The sequence below is a fragment of the Blennius ocellaris genome (genome assembly GCF_963422515.1).
Source record: "Blennius ocellaris genome assembly, chromosome: 12".
NCBI classification, from domain to species: domain Eukaryota; kingdom Metazoa; phylum Chordata; class Actinopteri; order Blenniiformes; family Blenniidae; genus Blennius; species Blennius ocellaris.
The window spans coordinates 16,916,123-16,933,102 of NC_137661.1; the positions used below are offsets into that span (position 1 = coordinate 16,916,123).

General features: G+C 43.3%; 1 protein-coding gene across 4 annotated transcripts; it reads left to right on the forward strand.

Moving 5' to 3' along the window:
- The first annotated feature begins 1,063 nt into the window (after positions 1-1,063).
- Positions 1,064-14,788, forward strand: ssbp3b (single stranded DNA binding protein 3b). 4 transcript variants are annotated; one of them, XM_080506217.1, is made up of 19 exons: positions 1,064-1,203; positions 1,951-2,023; positions 2,161-2,222; positions 2,305-2,389; positions 8,839-8,928; positions 10,119-10,193; positions 10,444-10,506; positions 10,618-10,681; positions 10,785-10,858; positions 11,033-11,097; positions 11,195-11,243; positions 11,486-11,521; positions 11,629-11,683; positions 11,778-11,842; positions 12,126-12,236; positions 12,661-12,739; positions 12,902-12,930; positions 13,036-13,137; positions 13,302-14,788. In XM_080506217.1, exons 1-19 carry the CDS (start codon positions 1,148-1,150, stop codon positions 13,329-13,331), a joined length of 1,263 nt encoding a protein of 420 aa, XP_080362343.1. In that variant the 5' UTR covers positions 1,064-1,147; the 3' UTR covers positions 13,332-14,788. The 4 variants fall into 4 exon arrangements, with proteins under 4 accessions (XP_080362343.1, XP_080362345.1, XP_080362344.1 ...); XM_080506219.1 differs by lacking the exon at positions 12,126-12,236; XM_080506218.1 differs by lacking the exon at positions 10,119-10,193.
- Positions 14,789-16,980: the final 2,192 nt, after the last annotated feature.

The window sequence follows — 16,980 nt, forward strand, 5'->3', positions numbered from 1 at the left end:
TGGTAGTATCTCTGTCGGAGTACTGCATGTGGAATGTTTGTTTAAAGCCTAATTTATACTATAATTCTTGTCTGTCCTTAAAACATTGTCTATGGTAAATTGTAAATTTTCAAATGTAGGATTCACCAAGAAAATCCTGGTGGGATTTGTTAAAGTAGAATGTAAAATATGAAATTCGTACATTGTGAATGAATGTCAAAACACAACTTTCTACATGCTGATGACGTTTCTAATTACATTTTAGAATAAGTAAATTATGTATGTATCCCTGGCTTGATTGGCTGGAAACATGGACCACTCTTTGTCCTATGTATCACTACTTCTTCTAGATTATTCTCACTTTAGACCAATGTCAAACGTACTGATGGACGCCTGCTGGGGTGCACTCAAGTAAACTAAGACCAAATTTGTGAGGTAACAATTGTTAGCTCTGCTAGCTAAGGTGCAAGACATAATGTGGCATTGAATAGCGCCTCAATGACCATTTGCATTAAAAAATTTTTTTTATTTAAATATAAAATGTACTGCATGCATCACTAACTTTCATTTGATTCACAATTTCCTGGTGACACACTGAGGACTGGTCAAACAAATACAAAGGGCCACCTTTGGCTTTATGAGGCCCAGGTTTGCTATAGTAGAGCCTACTGTAATTTTGTAATGCAATACTGCCACTCACACATTTTACATTATGTATGTGTGTATATATGTACGTATGTATATATGTATGTATGTATGTGCTTATCAATAACTTTGCACAAATATTCATATCTTTTTACCGTGTATGCTTCATGTAACACGTGAAAATGGATGAGCTGTGACTGTAAACTACAGCTTTTGTTATAATATCGGTTAAATATAAAACCATGACTCCAGCCTTGTTGATTTCTTAGGCACGACGCAAAACCAGTAAAACTGAAAGCGCGAGGAGGCCGAGCTTCAGTGGCCTGGCGTGTTGTGATTGGCCGAGAGGGGCGTCAGTCACATAAGACCCCGCCCTTTCCCCCAGGACCAGGCTCGGTTGAGTCGTCGGGTTGAGGAGGAGTGCGGTTGGAGAGACAGAGAGAGAGGGTCGTGGCCGCGATGATCTGACAGATGAAATAACGAAATAAAGAAAGAGACGGCGGGCGTCCTCCCACACACGACCATGTTCCCCAAAGGAAAAGGCACCCCGGTGCCGTCGGACGGCCAAGCGAGAGAAAAGTAAGCCAGGAAGCCTTCGATCTTGTGCGTTTTGTAGCTCGTAAGTTGCTCCCTCTTGCTCTCTGTTGTTCGCTGGACAGGCTAGCAGAAGGCGATTTCCTCCTGCCGAGAAAGGAATTGAATGAACCGCCTTGTCTGCTCGCCATTCCTTCCCTCGGCTCCGCGTCTCCTGCCTTTTTTTTCTTCTTCTTCTTCTTCTTCTTCTTTATACGCATTCCCGACCGATTCCGCTCGCACTTTGGCTGTGTCTCAACCGGCGACCGTCGCACGGTTTAGCGGTTATTCGCTCGACGGCACGGCGGAGGAGAAAACAATAACAGCTCGGCGCTACAGTACATTGTTTTCTCTGTTGCGCTCCGTGCTTATTTCCCTCAGCCCCATCAGTGGCACCGTACCGAGCTAATACACAACAGGCTGCTGTGTTGAACGCGTTTCCCCGTCACGACGTCCGCACACTTTGCTTCGGCACTTTTTTCTTTTTTTTATTACGTCTCTCTCAATTGCAGTGGGTCTTCTTCAGGCTTGGCTTGGTTACCAGTTCCCATTTATTTTTTATTTAATTTTATTTTTTTGTTGGTGGTTGGGGGGGTTTGCACCGGCTGTTTGGCAGCCATTGTTCAAAAGGGCCTGTACGCGACTCTCGTCACTCACTGTGTTCATGCAGGAAGATTTCAGCAGATGTTTATTGAGCGTGTTTTCCCCCCTTCTTGTCAATTCAAGCTGATTTCGTGCTTTTGTTTCACACAGGTTGGCTCTATACGTCTACGAGTATTTGTTACACATTGGAGCACAGAAGTCTGCACAGACCTTTTTGTCAGAGGTATGTGGGATTTGGAGTGAAAACTTAAACCCAAAATGAACGGGCTGTAATATTTTGTCAAATCTTCATCAATTGGATCTTTAACTGACCGCAATGTTGAAATGCCTTCGCCTTAACCCAAATCCCACTTTCCCTAGATCCGATGGGAGAAAAACATAACACTTGGAGAGCCCCCTGGATTCCTACATTCCTGGTGGTGGTGAGTCTCATCTCCTTGTCATGTACCTTTCCAGGGCTTGTTTGTGTGGTTTTGTTTGCCTCACGACTTGTCTCGTCCACAGTGTATTCTGGGACTTGTATTGTGCTGCTCCGGAGAGGAGAGAGACATGTGACCACTCCAGCGAAGCGAAAGCCTTCCATGATTATGTGAGTCGTTCTTCTGGGAATTGTTGCACACATTGGCCCCTCTTCTGCCTAAAAAAGACAATCTTGTTCTTACGGCTAAGAAGGGTTCTTAAAAAACATGACTTTGGCTCGGGTTCTGAAGGGACTGATTTTTCTTTGTTGGAAGTACCAGAGTAAACTGTTCATAATCTCAACTGGTCAACAGTAAAGACCTGACGGAATTTCCCACATTCCTTCTCAACGGCAATATAGATGCTTTAGTCGATGATGGTTCAATTAAAAATGAGTCATGATTCAGTTTCAAGTGATAGCTGTGTGAATTATGCCTTTTTGTGCCGTTTGTAAAACATATTTTGGAGATGGGACTCCTACTGTCCCTGTGTTTTCGTCAGTGAATGCATTTCTCTTTACTTTTCTTCACGAATAGCCATCATGATCCTGGTCAGTGGCTTGACTGATGTGCCCAACAATGAGCTTCATAGACTTCTGGGAAAATGAAGCTGATGTCAGCACGTCCTGAGTCAGACCTGTCCAGGGCCTCTCCCCCCTTTTACCCAAGCTCACTGCCTGCATTGAGAAAATGCCAACAAATCCACCGTGGGTTTCGTTGCACATTTGTGAATTTTTTTTACAAATTGTTCTGTTGTCATTTCGCAAAAATCCAGGTGGCCTGAAAGTGTGGTTGCTCAAATACCCACATGATCAAACACTGAATCTGCAATGATATAATCTCAATGGATTTGAAATTAAAGTAGATTTTCGTGCTGAAATGATGAGATTTATGATCCCCAGAGCACGGGCACCATGCAGTAGTACCTCTCAAGATAGCACACTCGCCTCTGTATGTTGTAGATGTTCGGTATCATGAGAATTGGTTTCACTTTAAAATGACCTTGCGTTAATCAAAGAAAATAAAGAGTGCTTTGAGTGGAATCGTCCGGTCTTTTGGCCTCACCTGAAGGTGGTATTCCTCTGTTTATGTGTCTGATGTGAATCAAACGTAAAGATGAGTTGTAGCTAATGTTGGCACTGCAAAGACATTGGAGGAAGAAAAAAAAAAAGTTGTGTACACCACAGTTGGTTGGTTGGTCGTTGGTGTATCAGGCAGGAAGAGGATAAAATGGAGATGTTGGCCCTGTTCTTGGCTGATAGGGTTGTCAGGGTAACCGGCCTCCTGATCTCGCAGGTGACCTGGGAGCCAGAGGAGGGAACTGCGTTTGGTGCTCTGCCCTTTCGCCACCCACATTTCTTATTGTTGCAACTCAACATGGGTGCATTGTGTTTGGCTGCTATTTCACAAATTCTACGTCTTGGCACTCCTGAAGATTATTACCAAGATGGGTATTTGTGTTCCTGTTTGTATGGCGATTGTGTGAAAGTATCACAGATATAAACATCATTTTTTTTGATAGAAACATGTTTAATTCTATAAAATGATTAAAAAAAAAATTGTAAACAAAAATTCCAGATGTTAATTGTTTCTGTTCTGTTGGAATGGAAAACATCGCCAGGCTCTCTTGGAAGATTAAAAGCCCGAGAAGAAGCAGTTAGGTTGTGTGTTCTCGTTTGACTGAGGCAATTCTCTTAACATGGAAAGTACTTGGCAAATGAGGGAGCAGTTGAAATGTCAGTTTGGGCAGTGTCCTGCTGAGGTGCCGAGCCTTGAGGCTTCGGGTGCCGTTGGTTGTCTCTTAACATTTTGTGGTTGCTCTTCGTTCTGATGTTGGCTCCCTTTTGTGTTTATTAGGGGGTCAGGCAAGTGTGTGCGGACAGTACTAGTCATTGGACCCCAGCCTTTGTCTGGGTGTGGGGGAGGTGAGTGCCAGCAGTGCTCGTAAAGCCCCCAGTGTATTAATGCCGGGTCTGACGAACGCTCCCCGTGGGCCCTGTCTCCATGGCGTCGGCGGCTGATTGATGGCTGTCACGGAACTGAGGGGCAGATTGGGGGAGTGGGGTGGGGGGGGAGAAAAGGGGAGTGGCACTGTGGCATATGCCCAGCATCCACCACTGCGGAAGGAGCCGAGGGAATAAAAAGAGGAGGAGGGGGTTGGGGAGGACGACAAGGAGGGTGATGTGTAGTGTAGGGAACCTGCTCGAAGTAACGAGAGAGAGAGGGAGAGAGAGAGAGAGAAGATCCAGTCAGGATCCAGACTGGGTTTTATAGTGTTGATTGATGGTTAAACATTTACAAGCTAAACATAGGGGCTGGTTTCTTTTGAGCATTGGTTCCAGTGGAAGAAGTCGGGCTGTTTTCAAAAAAAGCGCACGAGTTCTCCAGCCTGCTGTTGGGTGGTCTGTGCTGTGGCTAAAACATCTACATCTTTTCTCCATCATCCACTCGGAGTTGTTGAATGTTTTTTGTCCTTTCAGTCTGTGTCTCGTTCTCAGCGAGTGTCCTTTCCCTTCGACAGTTACCCGACTCAACCTCTTGGTCATCCTTGTCCTCTTCTCTCTCTCTCTCTTTCTCTCTCTCTCTCTCATCCTGTACTCTTCATTCCCCTCTCCCCTCCTCTTTGTTTTTCTAAAAGGAGCACAAGCACATCCACCGCCACTCTGGCCTTTTGTAACTTCCCTCGGTAATTCAAGGTTTCAAGGGAAAATTTGTTTGAGATTACTTGTGTGTGTGAGTTTTTTTTTTTGAGTGCACACGTGTACATGTGCTGAATCATTATGGGTTGGGGGGGGGGGTTGCCGTCTGTCATAAGGAAGGTCCCCTGGGAAGTTGTAAGAAAGGCCCCAGACAGGACCCTCATAGCCCGGGGCAAGTCTGAGACATCTGCCCTTTTCCTGTATCAGGCAGTCTGTGGAGAGACGTGGCTCATTTCGACCAGCGTCAGGCTGTTGGAGACAAACCTCCTAACATAGCTGTGGGCTTTACGCAGGCATGATAAAGATCTAGCATAACATGCTGGGGAGCTCACACTGGACGATAGGAAAGTTGAGCAAAACATATTGAAAACTACTGTCTCTCAAAGAAAGGAAGTGATCGTCGTTCCCAAAATATGCTCTCAAATGGGGGATTTGCATGTTCTGAGATTGACAAAATGAGATTTACAGGTCAAAACAAGCATCATTTGACACTTTAAAGGCCTCGCAGATATTATAGTATAGACTTTGGACACTGCCCACTGCTTTCATTTTAAAGGCTTCTGTTGTTATGTTTGTGAGAGTGGGTGTGTCCGTCATTGTTTGAGCGTCTATTTACCAAAACCTCACAGTGGAGCCAAAGGGAGGGTCTGTAATCTCAAATGCAGTCTTGGGGAGTTCCTTGGAAAAAAAATGATGGGAATTTTGATTCCCACAAAGCACTGAAATTGTGAATAAACAGCATTTGGTCGCAATTGACAAAAAAATAAGATGTGCAATGAAGTTGAGAGGAAACGTCTATTTAAAAAAATAAATGAATAAATTGAGCATTTATGTGCTCATATTTAAATGCAATTGGAATGAATGGTAATACCATAAATTGAATAAAAGCAACTATTTATATAATGTAACCAATGCTATCTCTGTCACAGTATCATTAATGCCTCCTGTATGACAGATTTTCTAAAACTTATTTCCTCAAAAGTCATTCCAGTTAATCAAAATGAAACTAAAGCTTTGTGTGTGTGTGTGTGTGTGTGTGTGTGTGTGTGTGTGTGTGTGTGTGTGTGTGTGTGTGTGTGTGTGTGTGTGTGTGTGTGTGTGTGTGTGTGTGTGTGTGTGTGTGTGTGTGTGTGTGTGTGTGTGTGTGTGTGTGTGTGTGTGTGTGTGTGTGTGTGTGTGTGTGTGTGTGTGTGTGTGTGTGTGTGTGTTTCAAATAAAAGTGTTTCAGGTGGCTTTTATGTATCTATAGGATGAGCTTAATTTGTTACAAGCTCTTAAATGGTCCTTGCAGCATTATTTACAAGATCAGTGATGTAACAATCATTCATGTGTCAATCTTTGGCATGATTAAACCCATACTACAGATGTTCCAAGCCATGGTTTGCTAAATGACATAGCTGGAGACCTCGCGAGATAATTAAAAAGTTGCATTTCCTGGGTTTAGAAGTATGTCTGGGAAAGTTCTACACATGCTACCATTAAGGACTGTACATTACAAATCTTGGCATGTTAACAGACCTTTGTGCCATTTCAATCTGATGAGATCCCACCCACACACACACACTTTAAGCACAAGACATGAATAAGACTCTCATTCATGAATCCTTACTTTGTTAAACAAAATGTGATTATTATGAGCCAAGTTTGCTTTTGATGAAAATGCTAAATGTCATTTCTCTTGACGATGGAACGCGGGCCATGTCAATTGGGCTGTTTTAAATATAAGAGACTTTAATGAAACCTTTGTTGTTATTTAACAGGGTGCATGGAACAGAGTTTACTGTAGGTAGTGGTGACTTGATTGAGAGTACAAGGAATATTTTAAGGCACTGAGAACTTGTCGTGGTACTTGAATCTAAATGCAGCAACCAAAAGCCTCTATAAGCCTATTTTACTGGCTCTTCACTTCATAGTATTGTCCCCTGTCTCTTGTAAGAGATGTTAGTTCCTGTCGTAAACAACAAAGCATTGGGAGCTGACATAAAACAATAAAAAAAAAAAAAAAAAAGTACCAACAACAAAGAGTACATATCTCTCAGATGACAGTGCTCTAATCTTGAAACAAGCAGACATGATGCAGATGAGGATTAATTAGTACAATTAAAAGAACCATCTGTTGTTATCAAAGGCTTGCAGTCACTGTTTGCGTCACCATGCAGATGAAATGCGCTCCCTGAAACTTTTGCATTGTTTTTTTTGTTTGTTTGTTTTTAAATCGAAGATTTCATGTGGATACTCTCCTTGAATCCCCCGTCACTTGTTACATCTTAACAGTGTGTGCAGGTTGGATGGACAAAAGCCCGGATGACTTGTTCGAACTGATTGTCAGTCAGCCTGGGTAGGAGCCTAACATTAGTCTCGTTTCGCTCGCATGTGTACGACTTGTCTGGGCGGTTCAGATCCTGCTAAACAGGTTGTGTTTTACGTATTCGGTGATTCTGTTATGTGCTCTCCATATAGCAACCCCTTTCCCCCTGTATATGTTCTTAGTATGAGGCTGACATTAGCCCCAGCTCAAGTGCTAAAAGGGCATTTAACAGCCTGGTGTATAGGCAATAATTGCATGTTTTTCATAACAGGAAGTGATTTGACTGTCAATGTGGCCGGTTGCAGAAATGTTACTATCAATATATATCTGATGTTGTGCAATATGGTTTGTATATGAAGCTTGTGGTGTAAAATTGTGTAAGCCTGTAAACTAAGAAACGTATAACCACGAGTCATTTCATTGCCAGTTTAGTGATCAGCAGGATTACTGGCTCCACATGTCAGGCATAGATAAGGAGCACAGTGAATACATTTACATCCTCCAGATTGATTTGTTTAAGGGGACCGCGATTGCTCGCCGTATGTGAGAACTTTTCAGCCAGACATGCGCCTCATTGAATTTTGTACGGCACTCGGTAAAGACGCAGGATTTATTCTGCTGGTGAGCCGGCGTTGGAGGGGCCGGATGAGACGTGACTTTTCACTGTGGCCTCGCTTCTCTCCTCGCTGAGGTATTTCACAGTGTCCCTGCAGTGGCAGGCTGAGCAGATATAATTAGGGAAGGTGCAGTCGATAAAGGGGGAGTGTGTTGGCCGTTGACCAGTGATGTCTGTAGAGCTGTGGGGGCCCCCCCCCCCCCCCGAGCTGTATATATGAGCGTGAATGCTCACACATCCACTCCTATGGTGTTCATGGCTTGTTTACCTTCATCAGTCGACGCCACAATCCCAGCAAGCTGTGCATTAACAATTGGGACTGAAGGCGCTTTTCTCAATTGGTAGCTGTTCATTGGGGGCTAAACCCCACAGCTCTGAAGACATTAGTATCATCTCGGATTGCTTCAGCTACAAGGAAGAAAAACTCGGTCAATTAGGAGCGTGTGACCGACGCAAATGGCACATTAGTGAATAAGGGCTGCGGTTTGAGCAGGAAATCGGCCCGGCGAGCCCCTGCTGTGCAGCAGCACTTTGGAGCCTCTGACTCAGTGCATCCCACTGATGCTTATCTGATCCACTGGATCCTGGATCAGCAGGGCTTAGACGCAATAAGGACCCCATTAATACCCGACTGAGGTCTGAGGGAGTGTAGGTCAGTCAGTTAAGTGATGTTTAAACAGGGAATACGTAGAATCGTATTCACAGGTCTGGACCAGGGTCATGAAACCGGATCACATACCACACACATTAGCCTATTCAAATTGATGGGCTGGACATGCATCACAATAGCTTTGCAGAGTAGAACCGGATTCTTTACATGCACTTTTCTTGTTTGTCAAGATGTCACCAAGTCTGACTGGACCGTCTTCCTGCTCTGGTGCACGAAGTCGCACGATCAGTTTGTGACGCAGCACATTGAGAGATTGTAATGCCGCTCTTTCACTTCTTCTTTCTCAGAGTGCGGCAGCAGCTCCCAGCCCTGTGATGGGAGGGATGCCCCCCGGTGAGGGCATGCCAGGAGGACCGATGCCACCTGGCCTGTTCCAGGTCAGTCCATGCAGATAATGAAATGACCTGCTCCTGTTAAGAGCACTTTGACTCCCGTCTAAGATTTTCACTTGGTAAATCATTTCGACACCAATTTGAGATAATTATAGCAAATTGTACCATCAAGTCCCGGTTAGTGGCTAAACTGGTTAATCTGAACATTTTACGACGTGCTTTGCTGGCGGCATTAGTTCTGGATGTTGGCTCACTGGGCTTTTTCGCATGTTCCACAGCTGTAAGCCTTCACACTGGTGTCTGTATTGTCTTTGCCTGCGTCGTGCTCCGCTCTGCTCAGCAAACTTGTCGTAAACACCATAGACGTTCTGTCTGCTCCGGCCCCTCCTGTGCTGTAAACGGGCAGGCGTGGCTCGGCCATTTTCCCCTAATGGAGAAATCGAAAGGTGCAGCACCTACTGTAAATCAATATTTCATGAAAATAGACTCTTCGCAGGCAACTGTGAAGAACTCCCTCGTTGTAGGTGACATAACATTGGGATTCATGGGATTATTACTCGAACGACGTCACCACTGATTCGTCATCAAGTGTCCTCTTATTAGCGAATCATTTTGTAATTAAATTAAAAAGCAAAAAAAACACAAAGCTGGAACGCATGTTCTTGTTAATATCGGAGAAGATGTATTGACATTTATACACTTGCATACACACTTGTACATTTCATGCAAGAAATCATCATCAGAGGATCAATTAGACCCCTCACTCTCTGTCAGATCAGCAACATTAGCAACACTGTGTCGGTGTTTAGTGTTGTTATAAAGCTAATTGCATAGAGCTTAATTGACGCCGTTAATTCGGGGGAAATTGGCACTGATAACATGCTGCATGCAGCAGGCTTCTTAATGTCTTGACTGACAGGCAAAAGAGCACACATCGTCTCCATCTTGCCGTCGCCTTTCTCTCACGAAATTCTGTCATTCGCTTGTTCCCCTCTGCTCCGTCTCGTCTTCTTCTGTTCCTCGCATTCGACGGAGCATCGTGTTTTTGTACGTCTCGGCATTGTTTTTCCGCCTCTGCCCTGCAATAATCCTGCTTCTTTCCCCCCCGCGTTCTCTCTTGCCACTATTTTTTTTTTCTCTCTTTTGCTCTTTGAGTCTCTCTCTTGGTCTCATCTCCCCCCTCTGTTCCTTCTCTCCTCCTCATCCTCGCCTCTTCATTTTGTGTGATGCCACAGGGTCTTCCTGGTCCCCAGGGCTCTCCTCACCCTCAGCCTCCTCCTCCTAACAGTATGATGGGACCTCACAGTCAGGTAATTCTGTCTGTCAGTCTTTTTCTCCACTTTCCCCGCCTGTGGTCATTTGGAATCACCGGTTCTCATTGCTGATGCTTCATGCTTTGGCATTTGTCTCGGCTTAATTTTTGCTGCTTGCAGTATTCGCATAGCTTGAGACCCCCCCCAATAATAAAATAATAAATAAATCTTACTGGGACAATTCAAGAGATGCGTATATGTTGCATATTTATCAAAGTTTCAAAGAACAACTTTGTTCATATTGCAGTCTTTTATGTCGCCTCGCTTCGCCGGAGGCCCAAGAGGTCCCCCCATCAGGATGAGCAACCAGGTAGCACGCGTTCCAATTCCCATTCATATATACGTACCACAAACACACACCACTCGGCACATGTTTAAAAACTAATTTCACTCATTCCAGTATCTGTTTAATCCCTGTTAGCCCCCTGGCGGAGGACCAGGTCCGCATCCTATGCTGCCCAATATGGATCCCACCCGACCACAAGGTGTGATTTTGCACGCAATCCACTTTATCCTGTCACGAATCTGCGAATCATTCAGATTTATATTTTTCTTTTCTTTTTAACTCGCCCGTCTCTATCCCTGCAGGTCATCCTAACTTGGGGCCAATGCAGAGAATGACTGGCCCTCGAGGCATGGGACCCATGGGGCCTGGCCCACAGGTACAATAGAATTATCAGTCAGCGAACCTTTGTCGGTTGGTTATAGTGAGTTAGGGTGTTTATTGGCAAATACCTGTGCCTAAATAATAATAATAGTAATGCTACTGTTCATCTGGTTGTTTTTATTGCTGTTTAAATAGTTTTGAAGTTAAATGTTTGTGGTCATCTTGCCAGAACTTTGGTGGAGGGATGAGGCCTCCACACAACGCTATGGGCCCCGCGATGCCAGGAGTGAACATGTGAGCCGTCACTTCCTTTCTAAGTATTGCTTTGGTGGTTTTCGTCCAAATAGGTCTAATTTTTGAACTCATTTTCCACATTGGTTTCACCGTCTAGGGGCCCGGGGACAGGTCGACCATGGCCCAATCCCAATAATGCCAACTCTGTGAGTACGAACTCATTCACACAAAACGCACCCAGTGAAATGCTCGTTTCTGTCAGATCTCCTCACAACCAAGAGTTCCTCTGTGTCTCGGCTATAATTGTAATATTATGCGTCATGGTTTCCATAGACAGACAGCCATAATGGTATTAGGATTATCAAATGATGAATGATGACAGGTCGAGGTATTGAAAGGGTTTTACGCTCCCATTTCTGGCCCGTAATGGTTATATCTTTGGTTTCAGATGCCTTACTCATCACCGTCTCCTGGCGCATACGGGGTGAGAATCCTTCCTAAAGTCCTAAATCAAGCATGCATTTCAGCCAAGGAAAATATTACCGAGGAGTTTTGCAGTGCACATCTATAATCTTTTTTTCTTCTTCAAAGGGGGCATCTGGAGGTGGAGGTCCACCAGGAACTCCCATCATGCCCAGCCCTGCAGGTCAGTGTCTTCCTGACCCAAACGTTCAAAAATCAGCTCTTGCATGCACAATCTAATCATATATATATATATATATATATACAACTGTTTCCAGACTCGAACAACTCTGGTGACAATTTGTACACAATGATAAACACTGGACCTGGAAACCGAAATAATGTGAGTATAGTTTTTTTTTTCCTTTGTTCTCTCATTAACCAACCAAGACTATATAAGGATTGAGGCTATTGGATCAACTGATCAGACCCGTTTCTCTGTAGAGATCTTTAGTTTAGTGGCTGGGGAGGGGGGGGGGGGGGGGGGGGGGTTCCTGCCATCAAGATTCAGCTTCTGTGTATTTCTACTTTTCTAGCGTCAGCTTCATGACAAAGTTACTTATCCTGGTGTGGACTGAAACAAAATTCAACATGGCGTACAATCAAAAATACCTGCTCCTTCTCAGTTGCAGGATATAATATATATGCACGCTGTGCCTCATCTGTGTGCACGTGAGCCTCCATGGCCCTTCCAACTGCTTCTGAGGAACGGAAAACATCTACCGACCACAGTAGATGTGAAAAAGACAATTTCATTTGGGCTCGTTTCACTTTTAATGCCTGGGATTTTCACTTCGTGGTGGCAGGTTTTGTTCTTTTAAAACATTCGATCAGGGTGATTCACTATTTCACTACTCCTGCATGGCACTCGTCACCTGTGACTTTCACATGTTCAAATTTTATAGACTGGGATGTTAAACACTCGGTGGTTGAGCTCATGTGTTTTTTGATCGTCGCAAATGACCAAAATGAGGTTTTGCAATGGAACAAGGGGTTTTGTTTCATCACAACAAAAGCTAATTCAGTGACTGAGCTTCAGAGAATCTGTGCTTAATTCACTTAATTTTGAACTTTGTAGAATATTCGTGCTGTGATGCAAGTTCTCATTAATGCCTTTTCTCTCTCTCTTTTTTTTTTTACATATTTTTTTGTACCCTCCAGTTCCCCATGGGTCCCGGCTCTGATGGGCCCCTGGGAGCCATGGCTGGGATGGAACCGCACCACATGAATGGATCACTAGGTAACGCAATACACTAAATCAACAGAGAAATGTTGACGCTGCATTATCATCCACGAAGAGCTTGACATCATAATTCAGACGAGGCCGCCGTGTCGAAATGTTTCTTTCCTATTGAGGAGTACAAGCGTTGCTTTATTGATTTTCTGATTGTTGCATCTACAGGCTCTGGTGATATGGATGGAATGAACAAGGTAAATAACACAGCGGTGCCTTTATAGCTTTATTCCATGAAGTGAAACGTTATACTTGGGGGGGGGGTAAAAAAAACAACAACAATGTGCGCTCTTTGTTTCTAGAATTCCCCAAACAATTTAAGTGGCATTAGCAATCCTCCTGGGACCCCGAGGGATGACGGGGAGCTAAGTGGAAACTTCCTCCACTCTTTTCAGAGCGAGAACGTAAGTCTTCCCTCTCCTCGGTGAACATCAGTGAATCTGGTTGTGACTGTGATGAAGATGGAGGCGGAGCGCCGTTTGACCTCACAGTGTATTAGTATCACTGAATGCAGCGTGTGTGTGTGTGTGTGTGTGTGTTTTAATCGTATTTCTCTGTGCTTCCACAGTACTCTCCAACCATGACAATGAGCGTGTGACCTCCCCGGCCCCCCCTCTCCACCCGACATTATTTGCCATCATTCCGAGGATCTGAACTCTCTATAGGACATGGCCAAAACACATCAGCACCGAATCAGGGACAGGCGCCATTTTGGTTCCACACTAATGCCAGAATGCTGATTGGAGAAAAAAAGTAAACGGCTGGCGACTATTGCTCCTTGCTCAAAAATGAAGGACAATTTATCCATTTATCACATCCCCAACCCCCTCCCAACCCAGCCACCCACCCACCCACCCCTTAAAAGTGTGACAAAAACCAGCTACTGAAATGCATACATGACACGTTTTTATGTTCTCTGCAGAACCTCCCGATCCCTCTCAGTTCTATCAACCTCTTTAGAGGCAAAAAAAAACAAAACAAAAAAAAAACATGGTTGAAGTTTACCTCTTGTACTTTTTATTGAATTGCTTTGTGGTGCAAGATGTGCAGGAAATATCCGCTTTTTGTCACTTAAAAACACTGGAGAGTGTGCATATGCATTGTGAGCTTGGAAAGTTTTTGTCTTGTCATTTTATTTATCGCCATGCATACTCTTTGTCACAATCGACGGCTGACATAGGACTCAGAATTTGCCTTTTAACTTATGGCCACCTTTCTGAACATTGTACTATTCTTCTGGACCCCGCCCTCTTGTTGAATGAGATTTTTTTTTTGGAGGAGAAAATATGTGAAAGGATATGGCTTGTGTCGTAACCGCCTTTTAGTAGCATGCAAGTGCTCAGGGGGTTCTTACGATGTCATATTGATCCAATTTGATCGGTCTCTTATTGCTGACGGCTGTGCTCCTCCGCACTCTCGGCTGTTTTCGGCCAAACAGCTGGATTGCTGCTGTGCACTGTCAAGGGAATCCAGACTTCGGCATAAGAAGTGAGTGCATGAGTGCTGAGAATCTGTGTACAACATACTACCTAGTGCTGCTCTTCTCTATGTGGACACCTGCTTTAAGATGTGGTGTATATCTCTTTACCTGCCTGTGCTTAACACTCTGTGCTCTTCATTGCCGTAGCCCTCTGTGTTATTTCCACTTTTTTTATTTTTTTTTTTTAATGAGATGGCTATGGATGACTCGTCCATTTTACCCAACATACATATTGGTTGGTCATACTTCCCTTCTGTATCATTGATCCCCCCCCCCCCTCCTTTATTGCCCACCCACATATTTTTTTATATTTTGATACAAACTTTGACTACATATATTGCCCCAGTTACTCAGTTAGTCAAAGCTTTCTAAACTGATTCTAGTAGTCATCATTATAAACTTTAGCAGCAGTCTTGTAAATGTGATGAGAATTCTTTTTTTTTTTTTTGGGGGGGTTTCAATTTTCCTGTGAACCTTACACATTATACACATCTGTCCTATGTTGCCTTTATTTGCTATTTTTTTATTTCAAATTGAGGAAAGATTGCTTGTTAATATAATTTTACAATAACTTACCATGCCGTTTGTGGTCGTCTTTTTTGTTTCGTTTTTCTACTGTTGAAATTAGAATAGCGGCCTGCCATGGCAATTATATGTGCCGATTTTTACTTGTGTGCACTGGTTCGTCCTACTGAAGTGACACGACACACAAGTACATTTCAAAAAAACTATTTTTGCTTGGAGATTTAGCCTTTCTGAAGTATTGATTGAAAATGATCGCCTTTGGATTTACGAAAAGATTCAATATTTTTTTGAATTTTGAAATAATACTCTGGCATAAATACTTATTTTATCTTAATACAGAAAGTCTGAAAAAGGGTAACCCTCACAGAATCTCAGCTCCTCCCTTAAGCTCTCTGGCACCACCTAGAGGTCATCGATCCATTTTCTATACCGCTTTATCCAATCCCTGGGGTACAAGTGTGCTCAGGTCAGTCCCAGCTCAAGTGTGGGTGAAGGCAGGGTACCAATGGTAAACATGCTCACTCACGAAAATCCATTTTTCTTCCACCTGCTAAAAGAACTGATGCAAGTCCAGAAAGAGGCCCCACTCTGGAACCAAAGGCAAGTCTTCTTTCTGTGAGGCAGTTCTCAGTGTAGGAGGATTGGCTTTGAACAAGTCCTTATATTTGCAGTTAATCTCATCAGTTTGTTCTTTGATAAAATGCTGCTGCTCTCAGGAAGCAAACGGTGAGGCCACGCCATCCAGCTCAGTGTCGATTCAAAATAAAGGCCTCTGAATCAATTCACAACTCAAAACCTTCCGTTTCATGAAAATAAGGTGCCGCTTTTCATTTGAGCAATGTTTGTTGCACATTCGGATCTGTTGCAGTATCGAGCTTTTTAATCTTAAAACAACTCAAGCAATAGAGGTACTTCCCCCAAACAGTTGGGGAAATTCTGTTTTTTTTTTTTTTTTTTTTTTAAGGCTCCAACAAATTATGGTACTGTAAAGGATTTTTTGAAAGGCATCTTATGATTGTGTTCATAGAAATCTCATCAGGAAAGTCCATTTCATGGAATGCGTAGTGCAGATTTGGTTTTATTTCAAAAGCAAGCCACAGAACTAATGGGTGTGTTAAAAGTGACTTTGTAGTCAGTCTTTAATTAAAAAGGGTATTTCCTCTCCAAAGTTCACCAAAATAAATTACTTCACACTGCCCCCTGCTGGCCTCCAGTGGACTCTGACTTGGTTGGCTCTTGGTGGCCTTCATATATATTCCCTGAAAGCGCCTAAGCATGTGATACACCGGAGTTTGGCTTTACTTTAAGACTTCGATGTGAATCTTTACTACAGTCCAGAGTTTGGAAGCCCTGAATGTGTTCTGGTTCCTGTTTAACAATAGGAAACAGCTAAGCAGCTACTGGCGCCTCTCCACGGGAAGTGGCTTGGCAGGAGCCAAATCTACAGAGCCAAACAGCTAATGTTACGAAACCTGTCGTAATACAAAAGTGCCCTGTTTGCTCCCTCAACCATGTTGTGCAAATTTAAAACCGATTATGTAATCTTATCTAAATCACTTTGTGATGTTTTTTTTAATTTTGTTTACCATCTGTCCTGTGAATGTTGTGTAGAGATAATTTACTTAATGCAGATCTTGACATGTCTGATATGAATAGAATTTATCACCAAAGGCACTGTTGTATTTCCTACTTAATGTTTAATAACAAATTGAAAGCTAAATGAGTTGCAGCTAAAAGGAGAATGTAAACTATTGAACTGACAACTGACAATTATTTGTGCGTTGAGGGAAATTAAGACTTCTTACACCAGCATATTCTATTTTCCTCATAATTCAAGGTATTGCTGATTCACCACATTTACTTCCAGCAAATAAACAACCTTGATAAAACTGCAAAAACTCACATTTGATTAAACTGTTATGCAACATTACAGATACGCCTGTTGCCAAAAAAAAAGGGTTGATATCGCCAGATAAGGCGGTTAGACATTAACTCACATCAGGGCCTGAACGAGGCTTTCCACAATTCACGTGTGTATATATATGTTCGCAAATGATGTCTGAACTTACGTAATCGCATAGCGTACAGCACATTTATCAATTCCAGACAAGACAGCAAACAACAGTCCGGGTCTCATGTGGTGGAAGACCGCCGCTTACGTCAGTACCGATGCCCTGAAACTATCCTGTAAAGAAGCACCAGGAAATAATGAAAGCCTTTGTGGCTTTGCAATAGTCTTGTA